The sequence below is a fragment of the Brachyistius frenatus genome, unplaced genomic scaffold (assembly GCF_029030835.1).
Source record: "Brachyistius frenatus isolate BFR_SWC_R1_liver_20210118 unplaced genomic scaffold, ASM2903083v1 Contig_43, whole genome shotgun sequence".
In the NCBI taxonomy this organism is placed as follows: domain Eukaryota; kingdom Metazoa; phylum Chordata; class Actinopteri; family Embiotocidae; genus Brachyistius; species Brachyistius frenatus.
The window spans coordinates 404,976-421,818 of record NW_027210642.1 but is presented as its reverse complement, the minus strand read 5'-3'; the positions used below and the strand labels follow the sequence as shown (position 1 = coordinate 421,818).

Here is a 16,843-nt window from a genome sequence, read left to right as displayed (position 1 = left end):
TTTCAAGACTATTATGCTGATACTTGATTGAGGTCACAGGACACGTATTTCTGCTCATAAAGGCTGTTGAGCAGAAATACCAAACATTTGCTCATTCCAGCTTCTCAAATGTAAGACAACCTAATTTGGGACTGTTGATGAAGCATTTGAATTCATCGCCTCAGGCTGCAGAAATCAGATTTTCTGATATTTCTGTAATTGTTTATGGACAGAAAACATTATTCAGAAATAAAATGCATTCCTTACCTAAAGCCTTAAGCTATATTTAAACAGACAATGACTGAAACATTCAAGATGGTTGTACTATTCCAGCCGATAGGTGCACTCCAAGCAAATACTGAGGGTGTCATGTGTAGTCTGCTGTGTGTGCTGGACAGAGTAAACAACAACACAGGAAATGGTAGGTCAGCTTGGGGGGACACCGAGGGCCAGACAGCCTGACGGACCTTTCCAACCAAAAGATTTTCTTAATTTGAATCTCAGTGGTGAAAACCGAGTTTACTGACTCAAGTATTCCACAATTGTGGGATACATAACACTTAATTATGTTTATTTGCATATGGTGTATCGAGTACATTTAGGAGGAAAATATTGTAATTTTGACTCCACCATTTATGACAGTTACAACACTCAACCAGTTCATATTTAACATACAAAACTTATGATCCACTAATTAGAAATGTTGCCTTGTTACTACTTAAGAGTTAAATATTACCAAAGTAACTCAAGATCTACCTGTTGCAGCATTCAAATTGTGCTGATTAAATAACTAATAAAGATCCAACACTAAAAGGGAAAAATGTCACAATGAAATGGACCCATTCATGATGACTACTTCAGACTTTATCGACATTTTGCTGATATTACCACATTAACTGAAGTTATTACTGGCCTGTAAATTGCTGGCTGGACAACAAAAAATGGGTTTGCGTGAATAAAAAAAATTTTTTAAAAAAAAGCAATTTGGATTTAAGGCAAGTTTAAATGTTACTAAACTCAGGCATGAACTAATGTTTGTGCTTTTGGGTCCCCCCACTGGTGGATGAGTAAAATGATGCTTTGTCATACCTATACTGTAGTGTTGATGTCATCCGAAAGCAAGCACTCCCTGAAGTTGGTGTGGATTCGGTAATTTAATGCAGAGCATCTTTTTCAACCATCAGCCCACACTCGCACTCAACACACAAACTTGGACTTTACTCTCAATTAATTCCAAGATGCAAAATTGAAGCAACAACCGACCATTGTTATTGTCATTATTTTTTAATTTACATAGATATACAGTTAAATTGACAAAATCCCCCTGATGAAGAGTTGCATTATGATTCTGTAGCTTCCTGTTGGTGCCTACACGTAAAGCAGGACAGACTATGAATGATTGGTGACATTCAATGAATTGCTGCAGGAGGCTGCGGCTCGGAGGTCCTCTTTCCTTTTTTTAAGCAGCCAGGCATAACATACCCAGGTTAGAATAAACAGTTCTCGTGCGTTATTCTCATACTTCATCCACAAATGGTGTATTAATGAGGTGTCCACTTGCTGCCATGGTCTTCTTGCCATCCACAAATTTGTTCGCTGCCTGTAAACAAAAGACAGAGAAACTCTTCAGTTCACGGGCGAGTTCCTGGAGTTATCTGATGAGTAATACTTCATAATAAATCACAATATTTTTTAGTGTTCTTTCAAAACCACGTTGCAGCTCAAACAGGACACAAAACCACTGGCAGTCGTAAAACAAACAAAACAAATAGATCAGTAAACAAGCGTGCGTGAATTAACAACTTTGCATTTTTCTGTATTATTTTGGCACACATGTTCAAACAGGAACACACAATTGGCATCAAAAAGTTTCCAGACTGCTGCTGTTTGCGCAGCACCGTGACGTGCGCACTCGAATTAGAAGCACTGTTGTGACCACTGGCATGTGCGTGCTTCATGGACCCGAGAGAGCACATGAGAATTTGTGTCAAAATTTTGGAGTACGGAAAGAAGTTGCAGACCTCTCCGGGCTCATTACTTCACCGCAGTAGGCTTTCTGAAGCCTTTCTCCGTTGCCAATTTTCCGAGTCTAACAAAAGGTTTGACGTTTCTCTGCTTAAATTTAATGCCCATTGTGAAATCACAACTACGCACATGCCACAAAAACATTTGTAACACAGGTGCTACAGTTTCCCGCTTCTCTGTACACATCACAGCGCCGCACTCCATTTGTGAGCAACGGGCGCAGACTCTGGACTTTTAGATCCACCCTTGAATAAACACTACAAACTGTCACGTTCCATTCAGTATTTGAAAGACAGTTCGACTATAACAAAACTGAAAACTCAGTGTACAAACTAAACAGACCATGCGGTATATATCAGCTGGTGGCCTTGGAAAAATGCATCGTCAACATGACCTATCGCACCTTAATAAAACTAAATCATTGTAGACTTTGTTCATGAAAAATATGGAGGAAACTGGTGAGCCATAACTGAATCACTATGATTCCAGACCGTTTCTCCATAACAGATAGGAAAATCAGGGTGTAAAAATTGTGGATAAAGGTGAGTCTGCCTTTTCTGAATGCAGCAGTTCCACAGCAATATTACCATGACAACAAATCTGAAGTTAAACGAGGCAGCAGAGACACAGAAAACAAATGGCTATGCAGCGTTGGTTGGTTTGAATAGCGCCGATCAAATGTTAGTTAGCACTGGCTTGAACTTGAAGTGTCAGCCTGACAGCACACACACACACACACACACACACACACACACACACACACACACACACACACACACACACACACACACACACACTGACTGTAACAGTTCATTCTCACATACACACACATACAGATAAACACACATACAGATACACACGCACAGTAGGCGTTTGCTGCGACAGCGGTGGATGTAAATAATAGAATCGAATTTACTTGGAGATGACTGGCGATTATAATCTAAGGAAAGACTTTCCTGTTGCCGCCTCTGAGTGAAGACACTCACCTTGACCACGTCGTTAAGGGTGACAGCATCTATAGCCTGGAGGACGGTGTCAGGGACATGGTACGCTCCACTGGCCAGCGCCTGGGCACCGATCTCCTCCAGCAGACCCTCAGAGCTCTCTATTGACATCAGATACTCTGCTTTCACTTGGTTCCTACGCGGAGACGTCAAACACAGACCAATCAGAGCTACGCCTGTAATATCTGTATCTGCTGCACAACTGCCTTCTTCCTCGTGAACTCACTTTGCTCTGGTGATGTCGGCCTCGGACACGCTTCCCTCCGCCACGCCTCTCACTTGAGCAATGGCAGCTCTGATCACCTGCACGAGGAAAGGCAACAAGGACAGGGAGTTCAGCGCGACAGAGATTCAAGTTGAATTTCCACACGTTTTAAGATGAAGTGACAAGACAGAAAACCGGGCAATCACCTCTCCTGCCGAGTCAGCTTGTGCAATAGTATAGACGCCAAAGAGGCCGGAGTCGGAGTACGAGGCATTGAAGGCAGTGGCCTGAAAGGCAAAGCAGAGGTCACCTGACATTAAGTGAAGACCAAAAAAATACAGACAACCTCCCTTTTCAAAGAGCTGTTATTTACTTTTTAAATTGAAACTTTTACCCGAGTTCTTCTGGGAAATTTTCCCAAAGACACAATTAATCCAAGTATCATTGAAGCTTATTCTTTTCTATAAGTAGAATGGTAACCATGCTTGTAGTCAATGATGCCGTCAGAATCATTTTCTTTGAAAGTTAAACATTTTTCAGGCTGCATTTCTTGGCTGTTCGACAGGTTTTCTTCGACCTTCTTTCTGCGTTGACGACGTGAAGAGATGCTGTGAACTCGTTTTCAGCAATTACGAATTGTATTTCCTCTTTTGTAACATAACTGCGCGAACAGTTCAGACAAACTCGGAAAGCTTTAAAACACTCTGTAGCCTGGCTGATTAAGGCTACAAACAACCCATAATGCAACACACTGTAGAAGACTGGATAATACTGGTGCTTTCTCCACTCTGCCAACAGCAGACGATCCCCATTTACTTTTTCTTGTCTTATATTCATGCCAGCAAGGTAATTGTCCTGGGTTTTTTTTTTTTTTTTTTTAACTTACATCAAATGGCTGTGTGGTAGCTTTGGCAATGCCCTGGCTCAGTTTGCTGGTGAGGCTGGAGCCCCTCTTTACATGTGGACCAGCTCCCAGGATCCTTTGCAGCACACTGAAGGCATTAGCCTCAGCACTACCCATCACACCGCCCTCGCTGGCGATCAGTGCGTGGACCAGGTCGTCGTTGTTCTGCACGCGCAGCTCACCTGCACGCAAAGCACCGTCACGACAACGAAGCGGTGGCGAAATCTTTAAAAGAGTGTTCAGCACGAGCTTTTACCTCCACGGTACACGGATTTAACCACAGGAGCTCCGGCACCGCTGCGGACACTCAGGAGTCCCTCGCCCACCTGCCTCAGGATGGAGTGCTTTACACCTGGATGCGTGCACGAGACAGATTAACACACTTTTCACACGCCAGCGTCTGTAACAAAATATAATCTCGCACACACATCAACCCGACTGCTACGGATTGAGAGGGTTAAGTATCTATTAGGAAATACAGCCTTGATAAGGAAAGCCAGAAGGACAAAAAAAAAAAAAAGAGAGCAGTGATGAAGCAGCGCAGACAAGACAACACTCACCTAGTCCTACAAGAGCCATCCTGCCCGTAGTGAAATTGTCCTCAACAAACGACTGGAGCTACAAGGAAGGATAAGGAGTAGGAGAAGAATTTAAGAACCACACAGAGTACCAAAATAATGGCCTTGGATGGTTGAATTACACATTTATGAAGTGCAGCCGTGCTCCCTTCAAGACAAATCACACATTCATACCTGTTGACAGGAGACACGACCGACCATGTAGTCGGGGCAGTACAGAGAGTTGGACAGAGCGTTTTTGTACGCAGCTTCATGCAACTTCTCAATTACACCTACGGGACAAAATAGAAAAGTACCTGTTAAGTTTCGGCCGCGGAGCACAAACACACCACAATGAATACTTTAAACACAGATCCAATCCATCCAAAAACACGCTCCATTAAGTTAAAAGACTTTTAAAGACCTTTTCAAAAGCACACTGAATAAAAGTTAACACCTGGTTACGATCACAGAGGAGCAGAAGTCCATTACGAGACAATACAGCCGAGTGTTATTTACGACAACAAGACCACATTTCATCGGTACTTCACGGCAGAACACAGCGATAACTTTTAATGACCTAATTATTTAAATATGATATGACCTGGACCCAGATAAGCAGAAGAAAAGGCATAGATGGGTGATTAAAAACGAGCTATTTGTTACAAATGTTACACATTATTAAAACCGGGATTGCCATGAGTGACAGGTTGGTACCGTCAGAGATGCCAACAGGGATCTGACTATCAGCCAGACTCGTACAGACAGAGACTCTCCACATATTCATCTGCCACAAATCCACCCATGCACCACCCCTATGCCCCTTTTTTTTTTTTTTTGATAAGCCGAGTCAGGCGCTGCCAGCGTCTCCTCAAACCACTCTTTAGGAACCGATGAGGGACTTCACGATTAAACTTCTATTAAAACAGTCTACGTTTGGCTCCAAAGATCAACAATCACTTTTTCCACAACCAAATGCGGGCAATTCAGAGCTGAACTTTTGTTTCTGGTTCTCACCTATCTGAGGACACTGCTGAGCCAGGGCTCTGTCAATCTTCACCCTGGACGTCAGGTCGTCTACCTCCCACGGCCGGAACTCCTGAGCTGTGGTCACGTTGACCAGGAACCCCAATAATGAATCCCTGAACAGAGACAGAACAGCGATGATGCACCGAAACATCGACATGATCTTCGAGGAGTTTTAATAAAACACACACACACAAAAAAAAACCCAAAAAACGGGAACACCAACAAACAGTTTCACAGGCTTGACATGAAGATGGGAGCACTCACAGGTCATCTCTCAAACAGTCTGCAGTGTAGACCATCGATTCTCTTGATGATGTCACACTGCGTGTAAAACAAATGACGACACATTTGGTTCAGTGTGGTGCGCTATTTTTACACCAGTATCTACTGCTGACAACGAAAAGAAGCAACTGTCAGTGTGAGCGTGCGCAGAGTAAACTCGCTGACCTCAGGCTGCCCCCGACCGCTTCCACACCGCGACAGATCTTGAAGGCAGACGCACCTTTTGTGGTCTATAAAAACAAAGTCACTCGCTTTAGTTTGTCACATCTCTGCTACACAGGAACCATAAAAAAAACCACAAAAAAAAACCAACTGAACACACTCATGAACACAACGAATTGAGCTCTTGCATGCAATGGCACATGGGTTTCCTGAAGGAATCGCACTTTCACAAACTCAAAATTACCAGGTTTGCTGCCAGTCGTAACACGTGAGTAACACCCTGGTTTTCCACGGCCTCGTAGCGACTCCCGGCTTTCACAAACACACTGACACTTGACATGGGGGAGTAGTTCTCCAGCGATGCTATCACCAGGCCGTTTGGGAGCCTGGACACCTGGAGCAGCAAAAGAAAATGTTACCGGAGGCCGGAAAAAAAAAAAAAAAAAAAATGCCTTCATGCGCGATCAAATGAATGGAAAGGAGCCAGAGATTTACTTGCTGTACATGTTTTTCTGATTACACGTCTACAATATATTCCAGTGAATACGGAAAAACCTGCTCCTGCGTGCTTGAGAGCAGCCCCTACCTGGACATTTTGGGGAGGGGTAGGTGCAGCTGCTGAGGGACGCCGGGCTGCGACCGGTTCAGTCAGAGCTTCACTCCTCCTGGCAGCCGCATAGCAACGTTTCTGTAGGAAGCAGGGGGGGACACTAAATCAAACCTCCGGCAGCTTGTTTCCTCAGCGCATCCCTGTTCTCGTAAAAGTTAGCCAGGAAAAGAAAGCGCTGAACTAAATCCCCGATCCTTGACTTAACATAACAAGGTGTCTTTGTAAGAGAGATGCAGCTTCAAATAAAGTAAACACGAGGGTCCAGACGGTTTACACCAAGTGCAAGTGCTCCCATAAAAGCAGGCTGACATTACATTGGACAAACCTGAACCCAAGGAAGATTAACATGACCTCTAATGTTACACAACAGCTGCTGGCACCTACAATAACTCAGTGATTACCAACCCATCTTCCCAAAAAGGGTCATAAATTCACCATCTGATCAACAAACTGGGAATGTACACAACTGTGTTCCTCTATTTACTTATATATTACGGGATACTTGTTTTTCCTCTTCAGGTGATCTGATGTAACGATCATATATTACCCAGATAAACAATTCAACTCATGATTAGGTTTTACATAAATATTCAGCATAACCATTTAGCAGCCAGCTGTCCGAGCGTCCCTGAAGATTAAAAAAAAAAAAAAAAAAAAGATGTCTTTTTACTTGTAATAATCTGCACGTCACCACATTATGACCACGTTACATACAAGGTGTTGTTTTGATCCAACACAGCGGGGAGTCCAGAGATGACCTTCAGGTTGCATCCAGCACGAAGCAGCTAAAGCGAAGCCGAATCAACAAGCTATTTTACGACGCACACAAGCTGTATTTTTTATGTCTTTAAGGACGTGTGGATGATCCAAGGGGTGTGTGTGTGTGTGGGGGGGAAGGCGTTACCCTAACTCGGCTGTGAAACATGTCAGACGGTTTTAATTGAGGTAAACCTTGAATTAGCCGGCCAACCTAGCAGGATAACTAGCCCGGCTGGGCTAACGTCTCGGGCTGCGTCCTGCTTTCGACCCGTTTTTACAAGCAGGACGAGCAGAGACCAAAACATCCGGCGGGTCACGCCGCTCGCATAAAAAAAACAACAACCCCAGAAAACACGGGACTCACGGAGAAATTATTCAGAGACCGGATTCCTCTCATGACTCCTGAATCTCTCCTTCAGCCCCGGCGCAGAAAGACGAGTATGGCGGCGAGGCGGGTTTGACGTTTTACCCATAATCCAGTGCGCCGATCAAAGATGATTTAACGTGTTAAGACAAACGATGACAGGACTTTTCAACGTTATTACAAACTATCATAAACTCGTTAATTATAATAATAATAATAATAATAATACAACGAAGATTATTTATACAAGGTTAATCAGGATTGAAACATTTCCCGAACAGCATTGCGAAATGACAAAACAAAGTGGGAGTGTATAGAAGTCTCTAGCGCACCTTTAATAGTCAATTAATTAACTTAGAAACACACACGCCCATGAAAGCAGACAGCAGCTCTCCGAAGATCGTCAATTTAAGGATTAAAACTGATTTTAAAAAAAACTTCCCTGTTGAGGGCTAAAGGATGTTAATTTGGTCTTGATCAGCACGCCTATATTTACTATAGGACTCCAGATGATGGCAGCAGAGGACTGTCTATATGATCATTTTCCCTATGGCCGTTTATTGCATGACATCTTTTCTTTTGACAGGAATCCATTCCTGTTGTGGTATAACTGTGTAGATGTTGTACATATTGTAAAAAGGTGGACTGTTCAAATATAATTGATAATATTATATATTGATTCTAATATATTCTATATAAATGTATTGTATTAGGATTATCTGACTAGATGGTCATGATAAGAACTACAATGTTAAATTGTTCAGGCCAGCGCAGTAACCTTGCTGTAGAACAGGATTTTCATGCTGTGGTAGGAGCAAGCGGTAACAATCCCTCTATCCATCTTCCTGAAATCAGACTTGTGTCCCACTGCAAAATAAACAAATTGAATGACCCACCCACATTGACTCCTGTGCCATTTGGTCTCATTGCTGGTCAACGTCAATGTCATACAAGTAAATATGTCGCTTCCAGCTACAAAAAAAGAGATAAACTGGTAAGTTTATATACAATGAAAGACATACAAAACCAATGCAATTGTTCATTTTAGCAGCATAATACCGGTGCTCTCATTTACTTGTATGATATCGTCTAACCAGCAATGTGTGTTAATCAAACACCGTCAAGATTAAGACTACTTGTCACCCCGCTGGCTGTCAATACATTCCAGCTGTTTTGTTGTCTTCACACTACTTTGTTAAACTGGGGGGGAAAAAAAGCCCTCACCAGCATTCCCAGTAAAGTATTAAACAGCTTTATTTCAACCCAACTCCACTTTCACTGAAAAGCTTTACATTTCAAAAATAATACTTTACTACATTTACTACCAGCAGTATCAACATCTTACATGTAGTAAAGAACGTACAAAGTTTAATTACAAAACACTGCTCACATATACGCATCTTTTTCACAGGTAACCTTTAAAAATAGTCTCAAGTGGATTCTTTGGCCCAAAGAGCTTTTGGTGACAAAACAAAATGTTCACTCATTTTGAAAAGGTCATTCTCCCAGCTAGCCACATCCCAATAAAAACATCACATAACAATACAAAAATACACTATGTTGGCTGCGGAAATCTTCAGACTGAAGTGCTCGAACATTAATACCCTAAACATGTTCACATCATACAGAGTGTGAGTTCAGGCTGCTGTCTCAGTCGTCGATCACAGTAACTTGAGATCACGCGAGTTTATGGCGTGTCCTTTGTCAAGAGGGACCCTAGTGACTGACACCGAGTCGACACCAACTAGGACCAAATACTTTTTGTCACCAGTAACAGCTCAAACAGCTCGGTGCCTATTCCAGGCTTTCAGTTCTCAGTTCGCTGGCCTTCGCAGCTCTGAGCTTTGCAGTGCACCTTCGCCATGGAAGGTGCAAATCCTAACCGTTAAAGACTCGACGTCCTCGCTCAGTTCTCATTTGGCGTTCCGGGACAGCTGGTCACGTGAATGTCCTTCCTCAGCTGGAGAGACACACAGCTGAGCCAGCTGCGACTGGTGGGCATCTCCCCGACAATCTCCCATATGTCGGTGTCGTCACAATATCTCTCGATAGTGTCGTGATATCTGCAAGTCAAGGGTGATCAGCATTAAACAACTGGAAATTCAACAACTGTAAAAAGGTGTAAATATGTTTTCCCTCCTGTTTTTATAGTCACAAGAACCAAATCAGGAATTAAAAGCCCCTGGTCTGATTTCACATTAGTCTTTGTAGTTGCTTGACTATCAAGGCTACGTAACAACAGTGAATCGACTCGTTTGATTTGACCTTAAATCTATTCAGAATAGTTGTTTAAGTTGTGGCAGCTGCAGCATTTGTATTTAACAATTTAATGTCTACAAAGTGCATCAATAATTCTTAAGATAATGTAAAGTACTCATAGACCATACGAGGCACTAAAATGAAACCTTGGTTAGCTCCTAAAATGAGTTTGTGTGCTGCTGAAAAAGTTCCTGCTATGACTAGACTGCTATTGAATGCACAAGCCACTTTCCCTCCTCACCTGTCCCAGCCCTCCTCTCCTCCCAGAACATAGATTTTGCCATTCACTACAGCAGCACCGGGCCGGTAGCGTCGTTCCTTCATGGGGGCGCACATGGTCCACTGGTTGGTCTTGGGATTGTAACACTCCACCTTATCCGTGTTCTCCGTCGAGGCATGCCATCCACCTGAAAACAAACAAGACATTTAACCAAGGAGACGACTTTTGTTTATGAATGACCGCGAAGAATGAGGGGAAAAAAAAAAAAAAAAAGCACCGCTCTGGCCTCGGTGCTATTAAGTTTGTTACCTATGACATAGATCTTTTCTTTGAGTGTACAAGCAGCCGAACCAGAGCGAGCGATCTGCATGGGGGCGACCTCTGTCCACACTAAGGTTTTAGGGTTGTACACCTGTGCGAGGTCTGTGCCGTCACCATCCTCGAGAACGGCACCTCCTGCCAGGACACGGAGGCACGTCAGCATGCAGGGCGGCATGTGTATAAAGAAAAACCTGCCCGTGTGAAACCTGCATTTCCTACCAGTAACATAGAGCAGACCATCCAGGGCCACCACAGCAGGACTTGTGACGGCCATCTTTACAGACTCTGTGAACTGCCAGGCGTTGGTGTGGGGGTTGTAACACTCCACCGAGTCGAGACGAGAGCGTCCCTCCCACCCTCCCACTGCGTAAACAAAGCCGTCCAACATCACAAGGCCTGAGAGGAGAGGATGGAGTGAGGTAGTTAATCTACCCGATGGTCATTTAGTCAGCACTAACATACAGGAGAGCATCTAATGTCCCATGAAAAGTCACATTTGTGCTACATTTGAGCAGTGTTTAGGAGGACATCCTAAAGTTGAAGGGTCGTCAGCAGCGCCGTGTACATTTGTCCACCAAGTTTCTACAGCATCTGTACTGACCAGGACAACACAAAAATTCAGCAGTTAAAAGAAAACCCACCTCTCGGGGTCTGAAAACAAACATAAACACTGATGAGAAAAGGAAACGGATGACACAAGATGATGGAAAAACAGGGCAGAGAAATGTGTGGGATAAAAAAAAAAAAAATCAATCAAAATTATATAATTTTGAGTCATGCAGTATCATAAGAGTGCAATACTAAATCGTTTGTAAACTTTCCCATCAACCTGCACATGTGAAAGTTATGACATTGTACCACTGAAGTCTGTGTAATAGTACGTATGACCAAAATACCCCATTTTCTAAGATACAGTGGAAATGTGAGGAAAGGCTTGGTAAAAAAAAAAAAAAAGGCCTTGAAAGCAAACAAAATGTCAGGTTATGGTTTGGTAAGTTCCTGACAGGGTGCAGCAGCTTCACTTCTGACAGCATAAAAAAAAAGAAAGATTACAAATGAGAAATTTCAGCGTGCAGCTGAAATATGATTTTAACCATGAAATAAAAAGACAGAAACAGTCAATAAGGTTCCCACGAGACAAAACGAGGTAATGTGTGGTGATGTAGGTTATCAGTGCGTGAGAGAAGAAAGGGCCGACATAGTGCCTTACCTAACTCGGAGCGAGCTACATTCATGGGCGCCATCTCCATCCAGGAGTCAAAGCAGGGGTCATAGCGCCACATCTCTCTGCTGGCTGAGCCGTCAGGAAACTCCCCTCCGGCCAAATACAGAGTCGAATCTACAGGGAGAGGTGGGAGTCAATGGAAACGGACGACGATTAAGTTCATTCATTCATTCATTCATCTCGGAGGGGACACGAGAAGGAGCGTCTTCTCCAGTCAGTCATCGAGCGTTAACGTTACCGAACCTCACCTGACACGACCAGCCCGTGTTTGCTCACGGCGAAGGGAAGGCAGGCCAGATTCTTCCACTGGTTCGTCACAGGATCGAAGCTCTCGACGCTGCGCAGCACCACCTTGTCGTCCTCCCCGCCGACCGTCACTATCACTGCCGCTGTCCCTGTTGCCATGGCCAACAAGGAGGAAAGGAACAGGGGAGGAGTGAGCCGCGGCCTGCTGGTCCATTAGTCAATTGTTTGTTTGCTCAATAAAACGTTACCAAAAAAAAAAAAACTTTTCTTTTGTTTTGTCCAACTACAAGTATAATAGATAAGATGTGGTTTGATGTCATAGAAGAACAAAAAAAAATTCACTTTTGAGAACCTGGAAGCTGTGAATTTTTATTTTTGATTAAAAATTACTTTTAGTCAATCAGAAAATAGTTGCAAATGAAATTTCTGTTGATTGTCTAATTGATTAATCGACTAAACATTTCAGCTCTAGAGTTGTGTCAGCACTTTACAGAGTGTAAGAACAGAAAACAGGGATACGAGTCGACAAAGGAAACAAAACATGACTGGAAACAAGTGCTACTCTAAAGTGACACAAAGGCACAAAAAAACAACAACAACAAAAAAAACACCTGGAAGAGCTCAAGAAGAAACTACTGGCCTGACAGAGACGGCTGTACAGCTGCTGCACATGATGGAAATGGGTATGATTATCTCTTGGTGGCAGATGTGAGAGTGTTCACCTGTGGACCGGCGAGGCCTCGCTCGGGGGCAGTAGAGCTCTGCGCGGCGGTCCTTTAGCAGCAGGTAGTCCTTGGCCTCGGAGATGAGCCTCTGGCAGCCCTGATTCTCCTTCACCACGTCCACGGACTCGATCACGTCGTGGAGGTAGTAGGGGCTGATGAGAGGCAGGCGGATGTGCTCGAGCACCTTTGAGGAGCAAACGAAAGGAGAGGAATCTGGGTTAACTTGGGCAGCTCATTTTATCTGCTGCCGTGGTACCTCTAATGTAAAGTGGGTTAAGACCAACAGGAGGATTTGAAACCCAGGGCTCATTAGTTTCCATGGGTGGATTACTGCACCGGCCTCTCGGGCACGGGTGGAGCTCAGGAGCAAGTGAGCTCTACAGTCAGCTCTCACTGGTAAGTCATGAGGTTTCACCAAAAATATGGATGTCCTGACAACAAGTCCGAGGGGACTCTCTCTCACGAAGTAGCTGTGGTTTCATGTAATCCATGATTTATTAACATCTTCAAGACCAACAGCTGCTGATTTAAGGGCTCTTTCACAGCACGGCACCATTAACTTTCAACCAGTGGACTTGTAGTGGGATACACTTCCATGCCTACTGCTCTAAACTCTGCGACACTAAAAATACATCCACAAAAAAGCACACGTCTATTCATTAGCTTGTGCAAACTCAAATAATCTGACCTTTTCAAAGCTCTGCTTGCGAGAGGGACATTTATTCAGCCACAACATGGCGGCTTCAAACACCTTCTCCTCGATGGGCACATTGAGATCGTCGCTGGCAATGATTTCTGTCAGTTTGTCCACACACAGAGACAGGAACTCCTCCTGGCAGGGGGAAAAGAATATGGTATTTAAGCATGAACACATACATGCACTCACTCACAGTTAATCACTCATAGGCCTTAAATTTGACAGGTGACACAGGGAGATAATCTTTATTAAACCCCTTTCACACATGAAACTCAACACTGCCAGGTTCGATTATCCTGGCGAGGCACTGGTGACATGTGAGGAGGGAGATTAGGTGTAATTTCCAGACAGTGAGTAGTTTTTGCAGGAGATCCTCCCAGAAACCACCGGCTAAATGAACCCAACTAGTCATACTGGTGCACGCTCTGACAAGCCGCAGTTCCAATTACGCGTCTGAACCGAGGAGCGAATTGTTGGTGCCAACTCAAACTTCTGAGACAACCCTCTCGATTTTTGAGGTTGTTTGTTTTCGGGCGATATGACGATCAGCCCTGCAACAATTTGTAACTGAAGTGATGGAAACTAAATTCATCAACAATTTTCACATCAAATAATGAATTTAGTTTCAGACTAAGACCAGCGGATATGGACTCCAGGTCAGCCTGTGTGACTCCCCGGAGTCCTACCATTTCAAGAGCATCATCATCACCCAGGACCTCAGAACAGAGGATGAACCTCCTGCAGCAGCTGAAGTTCAACCTGCCTGCTACATTGACATCGCTGAGTTTACCTCACCCCCTCCATCACCATCTATTAAGCTGCTGCCACTGCCGAGGAAAAGGGGATACTGCAGAGCATCATTCGCTCTGCTGAGAGGGGGGGTTGGCTGCAACCTGTCGTCCCTCCAGGAGGCGAGCAGGAAAGATCACGGACGACAAGCCGCACTCCCCTCCGACAAGAGGCTGAGCTCTACGTGGACTAAAACCTCACGCCACACGGAGCTGCTTCCCGACTGGAGCCTCATCAACATCGACTCATTTCAACATCACACATACGGTCTATAATGTGATTGTTTGCATTAGCGTACACTGATGTTTTTTTTTTTGTACATATTCTTTTCATCAAATCTTATATATGAACCTTTTCTCAATCTATAAAGCTACTTTTTTTTTTTTTTTTTGTATTGCTATGCACCACTACACCAAGAAAAGCTCTTTGTATGACAACTTACCTGTTGGCAAAAAAAATTCAGCTCCGATTCAATCCACCTTCATCACGATATAAAATCAGCATCGTAACACAAAATTTCATGTACCACAGCCAAGGTTTTATCCATGTTGTCACCCATATTGACATTTTGCTGCTGCTGCAAACAGAATGCGAGAACAGGTTTCCATCTGCCTCTCACCTGCTGACAAACGCTGCCGAAGTGCTCCAGAATGTAGTCCATGCTGCGCTTCTCCAGCACCTTACAGGAATGGGCCTCAGCAAAGCAGTGTATACCCACGCAGTTCATCTCATCCATCTGACGCTCCATAAAACGACAACAGGCCTCTCGAACGGCCATCACGTCCAGCAGGTTGGCTGCTGCCAGCAGAGCCTGAGACCAAGAGCAAAAGAGCTTCCAGCACACGTGTATGAAGGGTGTGAACAGTGGGGAAGCAGTGCAAGAGGATCCCTTTACCTGCACGTTGGCTTTGGAGATGAAGACCTCCGATGTGTAGGCATAGGTCACCAACATGCCAACCATCTGAGGCTCTACACCGTTGATGGCTACACGCTCCTGTTTGGACTCGATCAGGTCAGTGGAGAACATGGCCTGAGGAGATGGAAGCAGGTAAACACACACACACACACACACACACACACACACACACACACACACACACACACACACACTATATATATATATATATATATATATATATATGAGCATGAAGCTGGGGCTGTTGTGCCTGACACAGCTGTGTGAGGAAAGGTGTGTTTACCTGGAAGTAGGAGCTAAAAGAAGCCAGCACAATGCGATGGCAGGGGAACTCCTGTCCTCCACAGCACAGAGTCACATCACAGAAGGCGTTGTTGAGCCGCAGGCTGTTGAGGCCCTGCAGGACTGTGTTGGGGTGCTTGGTCTCCACGAACAGGTAGTCCTCCCGGATCAGATAGGTTGGAGCTGCAGCGGTAGTGGACTCCAGGGCCGGGACGGTGGCGTTCATTAGGATGGGCAACGACGAACCGACGCTGACGTCGATTATTTCAGCCATATCCGACTTTGCAGGGCGAGCCTGGGAGGCAAAACACACAGTCAAGGAACTTTGACTTCAACTGTCCACTTCAGAAAAACGATCTGTGCATTATATGGCCATGTAAACCCTCAGAAAATCTGCACGTACAGGCTCTATTTGGAGTGCGACATTTGCAAAAGTCGCGGCAGCAACAACAAGTCAGAGAGGACCTGAGATTGCCTCACTAATGAGGCTTAGCTCTGGTGTAGCGGCGCAAACCAGCAGCTCCCCGCCGAGTCCAACTACCCAGTCCGCGCAAGAGAATGCACACGGGGGATGTTCAGCTGTCAGCACCACTTAAACGGAAACATATTACCTGTTACACATAATCGTGACTTCAACAGTGCAAACAGTGCAAACACTGCTCCCCCACGGACGCACAAATCAGCTTCACTCGGCAGTGTGCAGCAGGGTCTTAACGCCTCTCACCGGAAGCCCCGCCCCTTTTGCTGTTACGTCCAGGAGAATTCACCTCCGAGTACTTCCTGCTTCGCTTTTCACAAGGTTGCTGACATCTCCGGCATCTCGTTTCTCTCTCTGTTCTGTTTTCTCTCAGTTACGTTTTGAGTTCAGGTTCAGTAACCGATAATACACACACATATGTGTGTGTTATTTTTTGGTTATTTTGTGTTTTTTTTGTGTTTTTTTTAATGTAAATGTCGTGCTTTTTAGAGACTTTTAGTGGACGTGGAGTTGTGTTGAATTAAATAAGTAGTCTCTTTAAAATTCTCCACTTTACCTTGCTTATGTCGAAAGCCGACTCTGTCACAGTTCCTCTCAAAGGTTCGATAATGCCGTTAAATTTGTCTTCAGTCATTACAGATAAACATTTATAAATACTTACCATATCCTGTTACCAACAACTCCCTTTGATTCTTTTTGTATGTTTAATTTACAGACAGCTGGCTATACAAATTTAATATTGGATATATTGTATTATCCCCACTAAAATATCTTTTATTTCATTATCAGTGTATTGCATTGTTTT

General features: G+C 44.2%; 2 protein-coding genes across 8 annotated transcripts; both read right to left on the bottom strand.

Moving 5' to 3' along the window:
* Window positions 1–893: 893 nt before the first annotated feature.
* Window positions 894–7,977, bottom strand: uqcrc2a (ubiquinol-cytochrome c reductase core protein 2a). Of its 2 annotated transcripts, none has more exons than XM_069702764.1 (14): window positions 7,472–7,602; window positions 6,734–6,835; window positions 6,392–6,541; window positions 6,151–6,215; window positions 5,968–6,024; window positions 5,692–5,816; window positions 4,870–4,967; window positions 4,678–4,735; window positions 4,374–4,469; window positions 4,100–4,299; window positions 3,420–3,500; window positions 3,235–3,311; window positions 2,991–3,144; window positions 894–1,579 (listed from the first exon to the last, which is right to left on the bottom strand). In XM_069702764.1, exons 1-14 carry the CDS (start codon window positions 7,526–7,528, stop codon window positions 1,496–1,498), a joined length of 1,404 nt encoding a protein of 467 aa, XP_069558865.1. In that variant the 5' UTR covers window positions 7,529–7,602; the 3' UTR covers window positions 894–1,495. The 2 variants fall into 2 exon arrangements, with proteins under 2 accessions (XP_069558865.1, XP_069558866.1); XM_069702765.1 differs by lacking the exon at window positions 7,472–7,602 and adding an exon at window positions 7,881–7,977 and having other exon boundaries at window positions 896–1,579.
* Window positions 7,978–9,116: 1,139 nt separating this feature from the next.
* On the bottom strand, window positions 9,117–16,251 carry LOC138623315 (kelch-like protein 20). Of its 6 annotated transcripts, none has more exons than XM_069702760.1 (11): window positions 16,172–16,251; window positions 15,562–15,855; window positions 15,258–15,392; window positions 14,982–15,173; window positions 13,565–13,708; window positions 12,874–13,060; window positions 12,154–12,300; window positions 11,891–12,019; window positions 10,669–11,076; window positions 10,381–10,546; window positions 9,117–9,943 (listed from the first exon to the last, which is right to left on the bottom strand). In XM_069702760.1, the coding sequence occupies exons 2-11, from the start codon at window positions 15,832–15,834 to the stop codon at window positions 9,787–9,789; spliced, it is 1,938 nt and encodes a 645-aa protein (XP_069558861.1). In that variant the 5' UTR covers window positions 15,835–15,855; window positions 16,172–16,251; the 3' UTR covers window positions 9,117–9,786. The 6 variants fall into 6 exon arrangements, with proteins under 6 accessions (XP_069558861.1, XP_069558862.1, XP_069558860.1 ...); XM_069702761.1 differs by having other exon boundaries at window positions 10,669–10,815; window positions 10,900–11,076; window positions 15,562–16,238; XM_069702759.1 differs by having other exon boundaries at window positions 15,964–16,238.
* Window positions 16,252–16,843: the final 592 nt, after the last annotated feature.